At 37.0% G+C, this 20,801-nt stretch overlaps 1 protein-coding gene across 11 annotated transcripts in view; it reads right to left on the bottom strand.

The window, feature by feature from the left end:
• The window catches only part of LOC127966884 (cAMP-specific 3',5'-cyclic phosphodiesterase 4D), a 222,559-nt gene that overhangs the window by 36,261 nt on the left and 165,497 nt on the right, over positions 1 to 20,801 (bottom strand). For 2 of the 11 annotated variants that reach the window (XM_052568217.1, XM_052568219.1), the window contains exon 1: positions 5,970 to 6,178. The exons of 7 other annotated variants lie outside the window; for them this stretch is intronic. In XM_052568217.1, coding sequence (XP_052424177.1) covers positions 5,970 to 6,034 — 65 coding nt within the window. In that variant the 5' untranslated portion in view covers positions 6,035 to 6,178. Of the gene's footprint in view, positions 1 to 5,969; positions 6,179 to 10,181; positions 10,610 to 20,801 lie in introns of those variants that run through there. 2 more of the 11 variants (XM_052568213.1, XM_052568221.1) reach the window with 2 other exon arrangements.

The following is a 20,801-nucleotide window of genomic DNA, read 5'->3' as shown; positions in this document are numbered from 1 at the left end:
AGGCGTCAACTATCATGAATATCATTGTGATTTACACCTGAGAAGACAAAGCCCTGCATAATGAGCTGCATAATGAGCCTCCCATTCAACTGTGCCACTGTGAGGGAGGACTTACAAGAAAGAATGTGAGAACAAAATAAAAGTATATAATTTTATGTTTGTAGTTTATTAAGAATATATTTAATTATCCCACAACATAATTTAATATCCACTTGGGGGAGCAGTTAAACAGTTTATTAGGAACAATCAAAGCTGACTTTCAAAACAAATTTTTGGCATCCTTACTTCAGTCACACAATCCTTCAGAAATCCTTTTAACCATCTTATTTTCTACCAAATAAACCCCATTTATTATCATCATCATTATTATTATTAATGTTGAAAAGAGCTGATAATATTTTTCAGGTTTTTTTAGGGGGAATAAATCGAAAGAACTGCATTGTTTTTACATTTGTTAGAGTTATCTCTATTTGTTACATTTATATTATTTACATCAAGCTTTTGAATGGTATAGTATTGTATATTGTTATTGAAAATTCATAATGTTTCACTTGATTATACGTTTAGTCAGGAATTATAGTTTGGAAAAAGTCTTTGGAAAAAGTCTAACTAGTAAAATGTTTACACGTTATGTGAAAACTAGTACAAATAAATAAAAAGAGACTTACTCATGTTTATGATCTCTGCTGAATAAAGTGCTTCATTCTTTTTTCTGAGGAAATCCATTTCTCAAATCCTCAACCACACCACATCTTTTTGGGGTGAATTATGTCTTAGTCCTCTCATCGCGAAGCAAACAGTAAAATAAAATAAAAACTTGAAGAACAGTCTCAATGCCTTTTCTTCTGTGTGGGCGTATTCAAGCGCGCGCTTCAGTTTGAATCTGAATAGCGCGTTCAGCGCGGGGGCGTGGTCACATTAGATATAATGAGCGGAGATATGAAAAACAGACATTGCGTTGTTTTCATATGGATTACTTTATCTCAGAATATTTGTTTTCGGCAGCACTTGTTTAGTTTAAAAGTAGACATTCCAGGCTTTCTATAGATATCTCTCTCGTGTCTCTTCTTTGAGTATTCACGGAGTTACAGTTCATTTTAATGAAATGTTTGTACATGACGATCAGCGGAGACAAAGACTGTAGACAGCGCACCTTGTTTGTTATCTTTATTTTATAAGTGCACAAAGGTTTTTTGTTATTATGTCTGTATCCAAAAAAAACTAGACCCTTTACAGATTCGATTGATGTATTGCTCTTATCTGTACGATTAAAACTGAAAGTGTAATTTAAGTTCTTTTCGGGGTTATCAGGAGAAAATGACTCAAAACGCATATATGCGTTAATCGACTCGAAAGGGTTAACCACAAACATGCGTGGACTGGTGCATTTACTTGAAGAGTAATCCTCAACACATTTAGTTTCAGTAAATTGATGGTTTTCCCAGTGATACTGAATGTTCAGCAGGAAATAACTTGATTTTATCCTTTAGATCTGATTGGAATGTAAAAAGTAAAAGCTGTGATATTATTGGCTGATGTTATTTTTCCCAACCTCAGGCATTTGGATACATCAGTGGAAAAGTTGTTATATTTTAATCAAAGATTCCAGAGACTTTTTTTTAGGGTGACATGATTAATGGGTTCCCAACCTTTTTCAACTCGCGGCCCACACAACCAAACACATATGTTTGCGTGGCCCACTGCAAAAAAATTAACTGACCCAGCTATTGTTGGGTTAATAACTTAGTACTCAGAAGCTAGATTGTTAACTGTATCTACTGAATGAACTAGGGCTGTGCGATATAAAAAAAAAACGTAAAAACAAAACTATCGCGATTTATTTGATCAATTTTCCTATTTCGATTTTAATCGCAATTTTTACCCACACAGATATGCTTTACAGTCATAAATGATCTCAGGATGAACTTGAAACATATTTCCGAAAGAAAACAAATTAGAGCTTTATCAAAAATTTCTAACGTCTCTAGAACAGACATAAGTCAAAATAATCACTATGTAAAGGTGTAAAAAAAATTTTATAAACTTATGGAGAAAATATAAATAAATAAATCCTGTGTGCAGGGAATTTTTTTTCTTTTTTGCCATGCATTGTTCATAGAGCTCATTAATTGTAGCGGTGCCTCAGGTGTTGAAATAGAATTGTTGTACATTATACAGGTTCACATGTACTCCATTTGCAGTGTGTATACAGTATGTGTACGTGCTGCAGAAGCAGCTGCGAGAGCGCATTATTGTAACATGAAAGCACATTAAAATAATGCACCAGTGCAAATCCCTCTGTTCGCACGCAGATTTCCTTTGCTCTGTCACAAAACCAGACATGCTTGCTCAGATACACGCTGCTCTCATCCGGAGAGTGTGTGCGCACTTAAAACGTGTATCCTCCTTGTTTTTATTTCTAGCTTTTTACCGCGTGCAGTGTGATCGCTCTGATCCTTTATATCCTTGGATTGGATAGCATACTGCGGGATGTCAGGGCCGCGGAAAATCGTGCACTCTCAAATCGTGATTTAATGACGATTTCTATTAATCGCACAGCCCTAGAATGAACTGGCAATGAACAGAAAATAACTCGGGCTGGCACCGCTCATCAAAATGGGAAAACCAGATCCAGCCAGACCTCGGCAGCGAATAGACGGTCAGCAGAGCAAGCAGTCAGGAGGGAACATATTGACAGCCATTTATGCATGTTTGAATTTGTTGTTCTGGAGAATATGCAGCAAAATATTAATATTAATATTATTATTAATATTAATTGGTGGTTTATTCTTAAACCAATCAGCGAGCTCGAATAGTGGAAGCAAAGTTACAGTTTAACATTTCTTTTTTGTTATTTAATTATATAAATGAAATAATGTTATTATGCTATGACTCACCTGCAATACCACCACAACCCACAGGTTGAAAACCACTGATGTAATGAATTTATTTATTAAGTAAACCAAGTGAATTCTGATTTTGTGTCATCTTTAAAGGCACGTGAAAGCAAATATCCTTCTATGGAAATGTTTATGAACGAAATACAGCTGAATCACTTTGCAACTTTTCTTAAAGGCACTGTGCACCTGTGACATTTTTATTTTTTTGTAAAACACCAAAGAATATATTTTGTAGAATACTGACAAAAGCACGTAAAGTGACTAAATGTTCATCTAAAATTAAACATTAATAAAACTGTAATACTGTATAAGCGATAGAATAACTCAAAATGCTATTTTATTCCTTTCTTGCTCAAAAAAGCAGTTGACCCAGTGCAACTTATAGTCAGGTGCTTATTTTCTGGAAAATACTGTAAAATGATGACAATTTAAAATTTTGCGCTGAACTAATAAAGAAAGAATAATCCTTTATGTCTCACACACACAGCAGCAGCAGCACACACTCTTGAGAGCTCCTTCATCCAGCAGGCCGACCTGACACATCTGATCTGCTTCATCAGACGTCATGCCGAAGGCTTAACATCACACGCGGCCCACATCAAAGATTGCGCAGCATTACAGAGCAGCTGCATCTCTTCTCTTTTAAGGCACAGTGGGTCGGCTAAGTTTAGGGTGCGCTGGCAGGTATCTGTCCACTGGGGCCCCATCTCTGAGAGGCTGACGCACGACAGGGGCCTGGGGTTCCTATAGGGCCTTCTCTAATTGGCCTGACCGTCAACTGCAGGCACATAGACGACAATGAGTTTATTTATAAAAAGTGCAGAAGACGCACAGGAAGAGAGAAAGATAGATGCCCTTGGCCTATTTTGGCAGAGGTCGTCCCCTGATAAATCGCAGGCAGGAGACGGGTCCAGAGAGACAAACGCAGGCGCACAAGGAGGACAGAAGGCGTTTTGGTGACGTGCCATGAGGCGACATGATGCACTTGCATCTTTGTGAGCGCGTGCAATGCGGCCCGCCACACGTTTTCAGGTCAGAGGGGAGAAGAGAAAGAGATGTGCACTGGAGCATGCTGGGACATCTGTTCTTTAATATGGTCCTGCAACAACACAGCTCATACTAGAGAAGTCACTAAACACAACGTGAAAAATTGTGCTTTTTATAGAGCAGCTGAAAGTATGTAGCATTCATGCAGGATAAAAAATGTTGAGATGTTTATTTTAGCGTTGGAATGCATGAGCTATTGTGGTCTCTTGTGTTGTGAACAGTCTCTAGTGGCACATTTGGAATTTGACTCAAGCTCTCGACTGACGGGATTATGAAAGGCCAAAAGACCAGTGACCAAGGCTGAGAAAAGAGCCATGTCTTTCTATGGGCAAATATATTTTTACACCGCACTAATGCCACAGTTATGTCAGCCAACAAGAAACACATTGACTTACTCACATACACAATAATTAGCAGTGGTCATCTAGAATTACAGAAACCCATTTCTGTACTCAACAAAATTGACTATTTACTTTTCTTGTTCCTGGTATTATTGTGAATGATTCATTAGTGCAAGTTATTCCAAATAAAAACTAAACCTGTGACTCGCTTTGGCTAAACAACTTTCCTTTTAGTCTGACGTCACCAAACCTTTGTTTTTCAACATCAACTTCAACCACCTGACTCTATTCTGTTATGTAACACCCATTTTTTACAATCCAGTCAATTCCAGTTAGATAAAATGGGTCCCGTTCTTCATTATTTCTTATTTCAGGTTGACTAAACATTTAAATTAGGGATGTAAATGATTAATCGATGATTAAGTAATTTAGACAGAACTTTTTTATTTTACTAATTTTGTTCCTTAACCCATGATTTAAATGAATCGAGGGAACAAATTAACAAATCAAATGAATTCTTAATTAATGAAAAAATACATAATAGGCCTAAAATAAAAGTTTCCATAAAAAAAAAAATAAATAAATAAAATCTAAATATATCTGACTTATTTAAAACAGAACTGTCACGACGCTCCATAAACAAGTTCACGGAAAGATAAGGATGACAACGCGTATTCTATTTGTTTGCTTTAGATTACAAGAGCACAAAATCTTTGGTTTTAATTGTGTGTGCGCACAAATAAGAGTAAACATTTTTGCGGAATATATCTTACTCCAAAAATATTTATTTTATTTATTGTTTTATGTTTTTATGTCTCAGCTGTTCGATCACACTGAGAGTGATTCTAGCAATTCAAACTTACATCGAAGTTTGTTCATTATCAGAATAAAATACAGTTAACCAAACATATTAAAGGTTACACTAGTCAGTGTAAATAGACCTCAGTAAACCGACTCACTCTACTGTTATGCCAAGGACGTTTTTGCTCAGTGAAGAGGATGATCTTTTCCGTCTATATGTGAATGCGTGTAAAGTACAAGTCTAGTAGTTTACATTAGAAATAATAGCTTAACATTCAAATACATTGTGAATATGGAAACGTTTGGATTTGTGGCGAATGAGACATAAGCAACAAAACCAGAGAACAGTCAACAAAGTAAAATTATCTCACACGTACAGCGCGCTCTTCATTTTATCAAATTATCATAATCACATGTATTAATTTTATAATCCTGCTACTAGCATTTTCATTCAAACATACTAGCATTTTATTTTATTCTTATATATACTAAATATATACTAAATTGTGTATATATATATATATATATATATATATATATATATATATATATATATAAACTTGAAATCAAATATTATTTAAAATGTATTATATTTATTATATAGTGCAGAAAAATTTGTGAACTGTTCAATAATAATAATACAATAACGTTTTTGTTTGATTTAACTTCATTTAAAAATGGCTTCTAGACTAAAGCTAAAACAGTTTTCAATATGCATACATATATAAACACGCACACATATATATTTATAATCTTCAGAACTAAGAAAATCTTTGGCAGATATCTAAATTTGAGATTATACTTTTCACATTAAACTGTAAGCAGGTCTCAAATGTATGATGCATGCCATAGCTGAAAGCGAGAATGAGTAAAACTTTACCAGATTCCCTCTGTGTTCCTGAGAGAGCTGGTGGAACGTGAACGCGGTTTCATAACGATACTCATGGCCAAATGTGTCCTGTCGTCCCTCAGTTTTCTCTAGACCTCATCAAAGTCCGTCCTGCTCCATGATGGACACGCTCTCTGAGGTAATCCAGCTCTGTGCTCAAACTATGCGGCTGCAGTGAGAGTCTGTGTCTCTCTCGGTGTCTGCAGGGTAAGTAAGCCAGAATGAATATCACGTTTCTAGTCCTGCTCTCCTCCTCTACTTTCTTTTCCCTGGGTTGCAGTGGCCTAGCAGTGGAAGTGTGTGTTTATGTGTGTGTGCGTGTTGGGGGGGTGGGGTGTTTAAACCCTCAGGGTCCTGCGTGTGTGTTTGTGCCGTATCTCAGTGAGGGAACCAGAGTGGACGCTTCAGGGAGCGGAGGGGGTGGAAATGCAGCTGGTGACGGTGTCAGAGCCCACTTCAGGACACACACACGCTAACCATGACAAGACAAGAACAACATGACCCATGGGAAAGAAAACCCCCAACGAGATCTCTTTAGCGTCTCAATTCATTCTCCAAGACAGCATTAAGATGTATAGGGAGTAAACTGAGACTTAATTAAGCCTCCTGCTTCTCAGATGTTTCAAACTGTACTCAAATGTACCAAAAAACAAAACTAAATAAATAATAACAACAGTATATATATATATATATATATATATATATATATATATATATATATATATATATATATATATATATATATATATATATATATATATATTATTTATTTAGTTTTGTTTTTTGGTACATTTGAGTACAGTTTGAAAACAGTGTTGTTATTGTTTACTAAAACTTTTACAAATATTTTTTGGTAATTGAAATTAATAAGAAATAAAATAAGTGAAGTGTTATGTCAAAAATTCACACTAAAATTAAATTAAGTTAAATATATATATATATATATATATATATATATATATTAAAAACTAAATAAAATGATAAAAGCACATAAAATAACTAAACATTAAACTAAAATACTCAAACTAAATTCAAAATATGAATCAATACTAGTGGTCGACCAATATTGATTATCAATATTTTTGATAACTTGGAAAGAAGGGGGGCTGATGGTCGATATAAAAGTGCTTAATTTAATTATTATTTAAGAAATTTGAAATAATTTGAAAATGGATTAAAAAATTAATAAATTATTTAACAAAAATATAATCAAAAAGGAAGTAAACTGTAACCAACTAGGCCCTCTGAAGTCTGGGAAGTTTGTGTGCACTGGGAATAATCTTTTTTCTTATAAAGCCAAGGTAACACTCATTTTACATACTGCACACAATGAAAATAACATGAACATGGCAGTGGGCAAATGGCAGTATTTTGATCGGGTGTCTCCAGTGAAGCTGAACTCATGAACTCAAACATTTCCCATACTAAATGATCTAATCTCCGCTCTGATTTCTAGACTTTTAGGAGAAACATCCGAGTCTCTGAAGAAAATTCCCATGATGCAGGGGTGTTCGGGGTGGTTGCTAAGGGGTTTTATGTGGTTGGCCCACGTGAGGAGGAGAGAAGACACAGTATAAAAAAAGAACGTGTGAGAGAGAACGACTCTATCCATGGGAAAGTGACAGAGTGTGAATGACAGTCCTGACAGGAGTCAGGAGATACAGAGGTGTTTCTGAAAGCTTCGATGGACTCCAAAGAGCTGTTGTGTTTCAACCACACTCTAATTATTGTCTTAATACATGCTCCAATTCTTAATATGCATGCTAATATCAACCAATAGTCAATTTCAGCTTTTAAGGAATATGTCCATATTTGGTATGTAACACCCATATTCCACCAAAAAACTACATAATTTCTCTTTTTCTGCAGCCTTTACTTTTAAGAACGTGCATGTGTGTGATCTGAATGAAGCGCTTTACTGCACACTTCGAGTTCCTCAACGCTGAACTCCAGATGCACTTCCTGGCACTCTTAGATATGGGAATGCAATTGAATTTCCTTACATGCGAGTGTGTGTGAGTGATATTGCTCAGCCAACCGTATCTGATCTAATAAAAAGACTTACTGATCCATGAAGTAGCACACAACATCAGAGGATCGAGGCTGCGACATCCACCTCTCAACTCTTCAACCCTAAACACACATTCACACGAACCCCTCCTGACTTTAAACATGCAGACCAACATCCAGCCGTCATTACAGGCAACTTAGATTCCCAGCAGACAGGCGCTCTAATTACAGTAATTAGTAGAGCAGATATGTGACGACGATCATAACAGGCCTGGGAACCACAGAATACACAACCTTTTTTTCTTTTTTTTACTGGAGAAAGCAATGTTATGGATTTTGGACTCGTATTTTAATCATTCATTATTTTCTTACAAACTCTTCACTTCATTGAAACCAAATACCCAGAAATGTTCAATGAATGACTCCTGCCATCTTCATTATAGAATCCACATATTCAATGAAAGGGGGAAAAAATAGACAGCCAGTCAAATTAAAAGTACATTTTGGTTAATGATAACCAAATTCTTGATCGAATCTTTCCATTCGCTGCATCCTGATCACTCTTGCCAATGCTGTTTAGCATCAGTGCAACTAGAACAATATTACGTTTCCTGGAATCCAGCAGTTGTGGTATGGAGCACATGTACAAAAACCCTGTTCAGCTGTTTTTCGAATAAGTAAACTCATTGAGCTCTGATGGCAGATGGAAAATTGTGCGCACAGTATTAGTAAAGTCTCATGAGATTCTGACGACACGTCAGTTGAGTGGCATGTGGGTTGTTTTGCGGCTTGATTTGATATGCATCATTGACAGAAAGACCATGCAAAACATCACTGCACTACATTTTCGCGTAAAAACGATCAATTGCAATAAGGTTGACAAAGTACATGCACAATGATATTCATACATGCTGCACATACAGCAATGGCATCATGCTTTTATGATCATGCCGCAATCATTTTAAACATATACATCTAACTCATTCTGAAGCACATGCACGCATTTACTCAGACTAATGAAGTAGGAGAAAGCATATATGCTAGAGAGCACCAGAAGAACTGAACAAACAACGAGCTGCAGAAAGACGGAAGGAGGCCCTCTGGTGGAAAACAGAAATTACAAAACTGCACTGTTTCATTAGTGGTGGGAATCTTTTGAAAAATCATGTATTGTAATAATAGCAAAATTTGAAAAAAGCTTAGTCAAAAACATTAAAACACACTTTATCCCATAAACTGACATTCCACTAGAATATTTAGGAGAACTTGCTATGTAGCAAAAGCATGAGAAGTAGCTGTTGTTAAATGTGAGGTGTCTGTAAGTTCAAAGCAACACTGTTGCATCAATAACTTCTTTGGTGTAACACTTGAGGTTTTCTTGAAAAGGAAACTTAAAAAAAAAAAAAAAAAGCATCAGGGTAATTTATCAACGTACTGGGCCAAAACCAGTTTCCTCTTTCAAAATGAATATCGCACATTTCCTACATCCTAAACTGATCTGCTGTGGAATTGAAAAATATATGAAATGATAGCACAAAATGTACTGTATGACATTCAAATGACTCGTGTCACCCGAAATGCACACTTTTGTTCAAAACTTTGCTGTGACTAAGATAGAAATAATGCTTTTATTCAGCAATGATGCATTAAATTTATCAAAAATCACTTTCAATTTCACTTTCAATCAATTTCTGATTACAACATGGATAATGAGAAGAAATGTTTCTTGAGCAGTAAATCAGCATAATTAGAATGATTTCTGAAGATCATGTGACACTGAAGACTGGAATAATGATGCTGAAAATTCAGCTTTGATCACAGGAATAAAATACTTTAAAAAATATATTAAAATAGAAATCAGTTCTTTTAAATTATAATAATATTTCACATTTATGTTTTTACTGTATTTTTGATCAAATAAATGCAGCCTTGGTGAGAGACTTTTAACAACAACCTTACCGACCCCAAACGTTTAAACTATATAGCTTTAGAAAAGTGTAATTATTACACATTTACAATTAAATATATTTTTAATTATAATTGCAAGAGATCAAACATGCTAATTAAAAAAACTCCTTTACACATCATCTACTTTTTAAAATAAAATAGAAACAGGTCGGAATCAGCACATATTCATGCAAACACTCTTTTACTTTATTTACATATGCAATGTAGTATATAACGTTTCATTACCGAGATGAGGAAAATACTGTATGTCTAGTAGTCCAATCCGATACTGTAAGCAATGTCCAGAATTTGAGAAAGATACAGAGCAAGTCTTCTTTAACTTGAGCTGCCACTGCATACTACAAGCGTCACAGCAAACCACCCTCAACGTCTGTCAGCTTACCACAGAAAAACAGACTTGAGCAAACCAGAATCAGCTTATCACACTCTGTCAGGCAGCAGATCAAGACACCTCCAGTATGCAGTCATGAGCGTTTCTGAGCGCGTACGCTACCTGTAGGACTTGAGCAGGCGCTTTCGTTTCATGCCTCTGGTTGTGGCTTCGCTGGGGGCGATGAAGTCGCCCGTATGGTCCTTCTGCAAGTCCATGGGGTTGTGTCTGAGCTAGAGCCTCGTCTTGTGATGCCAAGTGTTTCCTGGACTGTCTGGGTTGTATAAACTCCTCCCCTTTAACACTAAGTGACACACGTATGCATGTGGCCTCCTTTACCCCTAGCTCCGCCCCTCCGGGTAATCTGATTAGCACTTAGGGACACCGAGTCCAAGCGAGGGCTACTCTTACCTCCAGCTTTCCCTCGAAGTACTGCGCTAGTTTCTCATCCACACACCAGAAACCCTGCATTTGTTGACTCACCACTTTTTTAAAGGCACAGTTTGCCTCAAAATAACAATTCTGTCATCATACACTCATTCCAAACCGTAAGATCTCGGTTAATCTTTGAAACACAAATTAAGGTATCTTTAATACACTGACAGTCCAGGTCCATTTCTCAGAAAGGGATTGCAAAATTAATCCAGACGAATTGAGTGGTTTAATAAAGCCTTATGAAGAAATGCAATCCATTTATAGGATGATTTTATAGATTTAATTTGGGCTTCTAAACAATGATTGACACACATACAGGGGGTGGCAAGCTTGGGTCTTACAGCTGAAGGTAGGCTACATTTTGGTAAATTTTTTACCCCTAAATGACACGTACAGTATTAGTACTTTAATATTGCATATTAGCACCTAAAGTGTAAATATTGGTACCTTTTGAAAGTATACCGACCTAGTGACAGCTTTGTACCTTTATTTATTTTACCGTACATGCACTTATATACAGTGTACTTACCTAGGACAGTACTGGGTAATATAAGGTGACTGAATGGGTTAAGGAAAGGTTCAGAGGTACTGTAGGTTCAGGGTTAGTAGCTAAATATTACCCAGTTAGTGAATTACTATAATTAGTGCATATGTACACGGAGGAACAGGACTGTTAAATAAAGTGCTACCTCTTTTATTGGACAGTATATATGCTTTTTCTGAACAGAAAAGCATAGTACACTTTCAGAAAAAAGGTACAAAACTGTCACTGTGCCATTACCCTTACTGTGCGTTCACACCGCCGGCGTCGAGAGCGTCAAAAATCACTCTCAAAAATCACTCACGACGCTGCAGAAAGCTTTGTTAGCGCTCTGGCGTAGATCGAATGCTTATTTTGTATTTAAAAGGCAGCAAAGCAAACAAGCTTGTTGATCTCGTGCAGACTAACCACAAGGAAGGTACCGTTATAAGTTAACCTCATTAAATATTGTTGTGGACAAAGTATTAAGATCCTTTACCTAATATTGAATAAAGCACTGTAAAAATACTCTGATGCAAGTAAAAGTCTTGCATTGAAAATGCTATTTAAGTAAATATATCAAGTATAAACATTACTTAATGTAAGTATAATCAGGGAAATTTGTTTAAAAGTAAACTGGGACTACAGTACTATTATTTATTATATCATTAGATTATTATTCATATAACGTTACTGCACATCAGCAACTCACCAGGAAAATGAACATCTCAGACACCTTGGTCCACGTATCACTTTTAATTAATTTTTTATGTCCCTGTACGCAAACAGGGAAACAGCAATAATCAACATGTCCTATATTGTGCTTGGGAACAAATGTGGTCGGAGCTGCGTTCTCTGGAATCCTCTCAAGCGGTGGACTTCTACGTTCCGATTGGTTGCGGCCCAACCGTGTCATAGCTCATTACCATAAAGTTGCATTGTTTTCAACTCTCCTCGACGCTCTCAGTGGCCAAGTCGCACCGCGCCGCTCCTCGACACCGGCTTACATTGAAAATGAATGACTTCCGGCAACTTTGACGCTCTCGACGCCGGCGGTGTGAATGCACAGTTAGGAACAAAGTAAATCTTTGTATCTTATTTATGGTAGATATTAGTACCTTATAAACACTTTAAAAGTACATGTTAGTACTTTTCTGACAGGATACAGCCACAGTGACAGTTTTGTACCTTTTTTTGAAGAGTGTACATGTAACACATTAATGTGCATGTGTGAAGTGCGACAACCAATGAGGTTTGTTCAAGCCAGTAACGCACATATGAGCTTGGTGTGTTTAAAAATGTGATCTGCTCTAGACGTGTGTGTTTATATGTGAATACAAGCATAAATTAATTCTGCTCATCATATAAAGCAAGCATAACTCTTCACAAGACCTTTTAAACTACTAGAATCATAAGCTTTTATCTTCGGCTTCCTATATGACCTTTTTGGATCTTTGGAGCCAGTTTTGGTAACCTAGACCAAACCTCTGAAGTTTCATGAAAAATATCAAAGCCTTATGGGATTGGAAACAATGTAAGAGTGAGTTTTTATTTTTGACAGAACTATTCCTTTAAAGTGACCGCACCACATTTGGAGGCCTACAACCCAAAAACCTCACAGAGCAAAACACCGTCACAGACGAGGCGGTGAAAGGTTTGTGGGTGATATCCTCTTTCCGCTTCACCTTTACACATAACCGTTTGGCCACAGGCTGTGTGTAACTGAAGTTTCCTGCTCCCTCTGCAGTTGTAAGATCTTAAGAAACGCGCTGGGGGAGGAAGTGCATTGGTATAATTCCTCCTGATGGGCTTGTGTGGATCTGAAACTGAACCGTGTTGAGGCCAGAGAAGAATGAGCCTAAGCTCTTTGTGTTTATTCTCTCTAAACCCATCAAGTCATCAGCAGGTTCAGTGCCTGTGTTAACTGGCCATCATCTGCGCAAACGGAGTCACTCATTAAATCAGAAACGGGTGTCTAGATGGCACTCTGTTCCAGTCTCGAGGGAACACTTTCACCATCTTAGCTGGTCTGTGATAAAACGCTGATGGGGCAAATTCTCACACTTTAAGCTGCTTTGCTCCTCACATAACAGAGCAATCAGATTACGGCTGACATTTACAAAGTTTAGCGCAAACAGTTGGCAGGCGTAAATTTCATTTCTCCAGGCTTCAGGTGAGCAAACATCTGTAGTGCGTTTCTTATTTGATTTTAGGGAGGAAACTGAATGGTTAACAAACATAAAAATTACCTTATTATCCATGATGCCATGAAACAACAAGTTAAGCTACAGTAGGATGTCTCAGTGTGGTTACTACTGTCACTGAGAAAAATAACAAAGCCCCTCTCCTTAATAAACCACACGAAGGTTTCATTTACAATATCGGACTGACCCCAGCTTAAAGAACAAGCAACAGTAATTGATAACACTTTCCAGTAAGGTGTCATTTGTTAAACCTAGTTAATGCATTAGGTATCATGAACTAAAAAGAAAATATTCACCATTTACCAGTCTACATTACTGTTATTAAAAAAATTAAAAGTCATGAAAAAAGCTCATAAAAAAATAAATAAAATACAGCTAGACAGACACAAAATATTTAATTTCATTGCACAATTACAATAAGCAGAACTGAACTGAAATAAACCAGAGGTTAAGCCATTTGAACTGATTTAACACTGACGTTATTATCTGGCAAAAAAGTTTTTATTCATTTTCATTCATGATTCATTTTTTAATGTTAATTTAGTAAAAATGTTGATAATCAAAAAGAAGTTTAACGCTATCATGAACTAACAATAAAAACATTTTTATAGCATCTATTTGTCAGTATTACTCTTAATTAAATGTTAATCAATAAAATATTTACATTTAAACAGAAAATATTACATTAAATTGCACAACAGAAGTTAAATAAACTGAACCGAATTGTAGTCATTACGAACGACAAAAAGGTGCTAGTTAATAAAAATGAAGTAAATTTAATAAATGCTAAGATTGTTGTTCACATTGTTATTTTGTGACACCCAATGCATTAAAAGTAACAAATGAAACCACACTCAGCCGATTAACAGCAGCACCCATCACTTACTCTGAGGTCCATCAGCACCAGGTACATCAGCTGACTACCAAAACTAATAGATACACTCCATGTTGGATATACCACTAACAATAGCATGATTCTCGGTAGGTTTTTCTAGAGCGGGTGAGTGTCTCTTTAAGGCCAATGTGGTTCAGTGATGATATAAACACATTACTAGCCTGAGCTCTGCTTCTCCACAAGACTCACTTAAAGAAGAAACAAATACATACACTAGCATAACACACAGCCATAGAAGCTAAAGCAGCCCAGCATAGACAAACAGCTAAAAATATAAACCAGTTAAAAACAACTGTTACCATCTTCTCCGGGCTTTAATGTCGATTGGTTTGTTGGTGGCAAACGGGGAGCCGCTGGTGGACATGCAGCGAAGTTTGGCAAGCAGCTCGAGGGACAGGAGGTCGGTGCGAGCGGGTAAACTCATCTTTGACATCAGCTCATCTCTTTCCCTGTCCTCGCTTTATGAACACAACACAGGGCAATGTGACACCTCTGCTGCAGAGACACTGAGCATTCATAGTCATATTCAGAACCCCGCTCAACCTCTCGCCAAACATCATCTGTGGGGAACAGAGACCTGCCAGTTTACAGATATATGATGAAACTGACTTTGACTTGAAGTTTATTGACTGGATCTTGGAAACCCAATGTAAACCTGTCTGTTTGACACACTTATATATGGAGCAGGACGATGGACAGGATCATATCTGGTCATTTTGGAAATATTTATATAGACTGGCCATTTTAAGGCTGGTGAATCTGCATACAAGGTTTTTGTGATTATTTTTATGATTATTGTAATTAATTTTATGTAAAGTACTTTGAATTAGCATTGTGTACGAAATGTGCTATATAAATAAACTTGCTTGCCTTACAAGAAAAGGCATCTTAATGCGCCTGCTCATACTATACGTATGTGTGTGTGTGTGTGTGTATATATATATATATATATATATATATATATATATATATATATATATATATATATATATATATATATATTACACGTACATACATACACACATACAAACACACAAACACACACATTTAAAATAAAATGTGTTTTAAATTCATTTTATTTAACTGCCCTTACTAATCAACCAGTTGGTTATAATGTTTCTGTTTTGAAGAAATTGTAATAAAATGTTATGCAAATATTTAGCAAAATACATTTTTGTATATTATCATAATATCTTATTACATATTATCAATTGTACTCGGATGTTCATTTGTCACTTTGCTTTCGAGATACTAGCACACACAGTTTAATGGAAAAACCAATAACACTAGTTACAAACACTACTGTATGCTGGTGCATCGTGCTCCATGCTGAAGGGAAGCGCGAGCGTACACAGACGGGTGAATTGATTGTGTTGATTTATGAGCGTGTGTTCAGCGCTGGTGATGAAAACAGCAGAGCAGCAGATGTTTGTGGGAATCATAAAGCCTCTTCCCCTGACTATTCATTTATCTACAAAACAGAAAACTCTGACTAATTCAGAGAAGAAGATATGGCTTCATTGATCCCATCTGCTCTAAAAGGATTCGGAGGTTGAAACTGATGATTCATTTAGTGACGGGCTGCTATTGGGTCGTTCCTGGTCAGGTAACCGGGCAGAAAATATGACCACCAAATAGACAGCAGAGTTAAATATGAATTCAACATTAAAACTGTATTATATTCACGGGGACGTAAACCATTCCATAAAGGTTCACCTTGTAAAAACTGAAGAATTTTTTTTTATTGATGAATATTGTGATGCGATAGGCCCCCCTAGTGGTTGGCTGAACCAATCACATCACAGGAGTGAAGCTATATACCACACAAAGAGAAATTATCCTGTTATTAAACGCAAAAACATTTTAATGAAGTGTTAATAGGCTAAACCTACCAGAGTGCAGTCTGTGGTGCTGTGTTTCCTTTGAACGCCACTAGAGGGCGACACTCTCATATCTGATCTCTGCAAAGCCAGACTCGGGTCTGAACAACACAATACAAGGACTACACAGTTCACAACTGCACTGCTTTAGGACCACTCAGTTTGTAGCCAGATGTGGTTCAAGATGGGTGACTAGTTGATTTGTTTGTTGGGGAAAAGCTTCAGCTGGAGGTGGCTTCTGGGACATAGATGCTGACCTGGAGACAACAGAGCATTTCTGGAAAAATAAAAGGAGGGAAAACAAACGAGGGCTGGAGGAGCAACGGGCCCCCGTGTGAGACCTTCTCCTGCCAAGCGAATCTATTGATTGATCTAATTCAATGTGTGCAATGGAGGCCCAGAGACCCCACAATCACATCTCCTGCCAGCCCTCATATAGCCACCGCTTTACACGGATCCACTCTGCCAGCTGTGTCCCAGCGCCCTGCACTCCTCACCACTGAAAATACATTTACATGAAAAATGACTGGAGCTTCAAAAACATGAAAATAAGAAGGTACAACAAAAATGGACTTCATTTTAGGCTCTTGTTGGCACCAGGTATTTAGGTCCGTCTCAGGTAATCACAAGCCTTCAGCTGAGACACGAGACTGTTCACAACTGACAGCGGTTTGCATGATGGGAACGCAAAATATTTTCAACTGAATTTAAGACCCATTTTTCATTAATTTGAACCAAGACCACGAGCAAAAACTACAAAAACTAATTTCCAAATGACAAACCAGAATATCTTCAATGAATAGGCCTTTGAATGTTTAGAAAAAAAATTGATTTAAAACAACAGATAAAATGACAGGATGAACGGTTGAACAATAGAACGATAGTTTAATGGAATTATGGAAAGATGGATCAATAGAAAGATATGATAGATGGTCAATACAACAGCTTCCTGACCGATAACAGACTCCGAGTAACTGAGGAGTGGCGTCTGTGAAACCGAGACTTGTGAACAATAGCTCACTTAACCGGGTTTGTCCTGTTGATAGTGAAACCGTGATTTATGACTGGCTGACATCACTGAACACTACACCAGTAAGCTGACTGATGAATGACCAGTTCTACTGAACTACACAGGCTGTTACAAACCCCAGGAACAGAAGACACCAAACCTAAGTAAATCCAGATGTCTTTGGGAACTGGACATCAGATCAGTGTGTCCTCTGAAAGCAGCAAAAGCTTAGGACTGTTGGCCCAGGGTTTCTTGGGAAGCACCGCTGGAATGTTTTTCTTAGATCAAGTTAACTAGCCTCTATTTCAGCTCAGATCCACAGACTGGATGGCCTAATAAGAAGGTGGTGCCCTCATTTATATGGGCTTTTCATTTCAACACCACATGCTGGTTTGGTCAAGCAGGTACAGTTACAGCCACCGGCAGATACTGTAGCAAAACGACCATCCACTGACATCACAAGTCACATGACACCTGGGTGAAATGCCCATCCCTGCAGTATACATGGGTCAAACTTATTTAAAAAGGTGCAAGGGTGAAAGACGAGGCATATAGCCAGGGCTGCTATCCTAAAGCTCTTCAGTGGATCAGATTCACAGTCAAGGCACGTTCAGTTTGACGGATGTGACTATGAATGCTGTGAAACAGGTTTAAATATCTAGATGAAACTGAGCTATAAATATCAACAGAGTTCTGACTGCACTTTTGAAAAGTTTTAACACTCTAAAGCCAGACAAATGAAAATGTAATTTTTTTTTTTTTTTTTTTTTTTTTAAGTTGATTGCTGAGTATCATATTAATGGACATATTGTATCAGGGTTTCTGCAGGATTTTTAAGCTTAAATGTAAGACCTTCTTAAGACCTGCACAAATAAAATTAATACCACATGAGCGGGGTTGGGTAATACCTATAGTAGCATATTAAACTGTAAAATTACTATAAAAAACAATTCACAGTTCTCACAAAAACAAAACATAAAAAAATACTAAACTTTACATTTCAGCTTTTAAACCATTTTTAAGAGTCAAAAGTATTACAAAATTAATAATTAATAAAATCATTTAAAATTTAATTTTTCTGGGATTTTACCGATAACAGTAATTAAAAATATTTAGCTATAGACTGTGTTCTCATGCCGATATCTTTTCTCTAATTGTGCTAACTGCTTGCTCCTGAATTTTTTTTTTTGTGGTTGTGATAATTTGACATGCATTTTTTCTTGCAGTGAAAGAACGCACTATAAATGTGCACGCATGCGCACTAGTCTAACCTGCTACTTCATCATGTAATCCATGCGTGCACTCTGTAGGTGTTTTGTTTGCTTTTCGCGATATACTGGGTAGTATCAAATCACACATAGTTAAAACAACAATTGCAATATTATTGCAGGATCAGCAGACTACATTGCACATCCCTATACTTTTTAGATTTTGATAATATATTGTCTTCTAATCGATCCACCAGTTCACATTTAAAGCGCTGCGTGTTTGCAAGTTAAAAACATTGGTTGATTTTCGCATTGGTCTGAACTCTGAACAAAACAACAGTTTTATTGAAAATGCTCATTCATTCTGCCAGCATGTGGAGCGTTTCCCCGTTAACAGCAGATAACAAAGCAGCACAGCACCAGTTTGTCTTTCCATTTACCCAAGATGCTCTTCTCATTAGAGCAATGTGGTGAAGACAGACGCCACTCATCCTGGAAGCCTGTCGGTGGCCCCCTGTATTAAAAGGGACACGTTTCTTTCTAACGGCAGGTTTAATTAGTGACTGCCATGTGGCCGATCACCTGGGATGAGAGAGTTACCGTCGGTGCGTTCTGCCAGCTTCAGCGTCTGGGCTTCTGTCGCACTGCTTTAATGATCCTCTCCACAGGAGACGCTGCTTTTACTCGCTCTGTGCTGTGGCATCTGCAGGACCGCTTGGAAAGCGTGCCACCGGCAGTCTTCTCATTGAAGATGCCGTGTAGCACATTTTTGTCACAGACAACACAGAGTCTGTCAGGTCAGGTAGAGTTTAGCATCACAGCCCCTCTGCGATGGCGATCGTAGCAGGTTATTAATAGCCCTGTCTCTTTAATAAGTTTTCCTTGTTTGCAATTACCAACAAGTTCACATTCTTTAAAATAAAGTCTCCAAAAGGGGACCATAGAGCCTTCTCAGTGAACAGGTCTTAAAATAGCCAATATTTTTCTTAGTGTGAATACCAAGAACCTTTTCCAGTCTAAAGAACCTATTATGGAATGGAAAGTTTCAATGGATGTTAACAGAACAGTTCATCCAAAATGTTTAATTTGATGGAAATTGTTCTCACCCTCAGGCCATCCGAGGTGTACTGTAAATGAGGTTGTTTTTGTTTTTTTGTTCTTTTTCCAAGAACAGTTTTGGAAAATGTATAAAAATGTATCACTTACTCACTAATGGATGCTCTGCATTGAATGGGTGCTAGGGCTGGGCGATATATCGAATATTAGTGATAATATCAGAATAATTTTGACAACGATGTAAAATTTGAAAGTATTGTGAATATCGATTATTTAAAATACAAGCATACTTTCCCGAAAGAACACGCCAAAAAAATGGAACATGTTATTGCAGACTTCTCTATACTCCTCTACTACACAAACTCTCATGAGTACGGTTGCCAGATATCAAGAGTTCAAATCCCCTAATCAAAGCTTTGCTATTACATAGATACTTTTTCTTCCGGGTGTTTTGCTTATTTCAAGCAATCTGGCAACCATGCATATGCAAACGCTCACTCCTCATTACGGAAGTGCTGCAGCAGATGATCTGAAAAACAAACAAGCTGGAGTTTGGCATCTTAATGAAAGCATCATTCATCCGGTCTGTGTTCTGTCATGAGATCTTATATATTTATATTTTATATTTATGCCACAGAGCTTCTTTTAAACCAGAGACAGAATACATAAAAAATAAAAAAATCCTTATCCCAGTTACATTATTTCCCCCAGTTTTTTTTATTATTTACATGCAAACATATCAAGATATATATCGAATATCTTAAAAAAAAAAGGACAATAGCGAGATTTTTTTTCATATATCGATATATACCAGCCCTAATTGGTGCCGTCAGAATGAGTCCAAGCAGCTTATAAGAACATCCCAATAATCCATACCACTCCAGTCCATCAGTTAATGTCTTGTGAAGCCAAAAGCTGAGTGTTTGAAAGAAACAAATCCATGATTAAGACGTTCTAACCATCGCCTCTAGCCAAAATACCATCAATTATGAGTCCATAATACATATAAAGGCTTCCTCCAGTGAAAAAGTCAAAATCTACTGGACATATTTGTTTAAAACGGTTCTAGACTGTTTTCATTTGTAAATGGTGCTTGAACAGTTATTTCTGCATATTTCTCGACAACTCCTCTGGAGAAAACAATGTTATGTGTATCTAAATATTTTACTATGATGGATTCGTTTCGCACAAACACACTGCTCTTCCCTTTATAAGACATTCAGTTATGGACTGGAGTCATGTGGATTATTTGTGGATTATTGTGATGT

Source organism: Carassius gibelio, chromosome B10 (assembly GCF_023724105.1).
Source record: "Carassius gibelio isolate Cgi1373 ecotype wild population from Czech Republic chromosome B10, carGib1.2-hapl.c, whole genome shotgun sequence".
Classification (NCBI taxonomy): domain Eukaryota; kingdom Metazoa; phylum Chordata; class Actinopteri; order Cypriniformes; family Cyprinidae; genus Carassius; species Carassius gibelio.
Note: the sequence above shows the minus strand (reverse complement) of the source record. Positions and strands in the feature narration are given on the sequence as shown.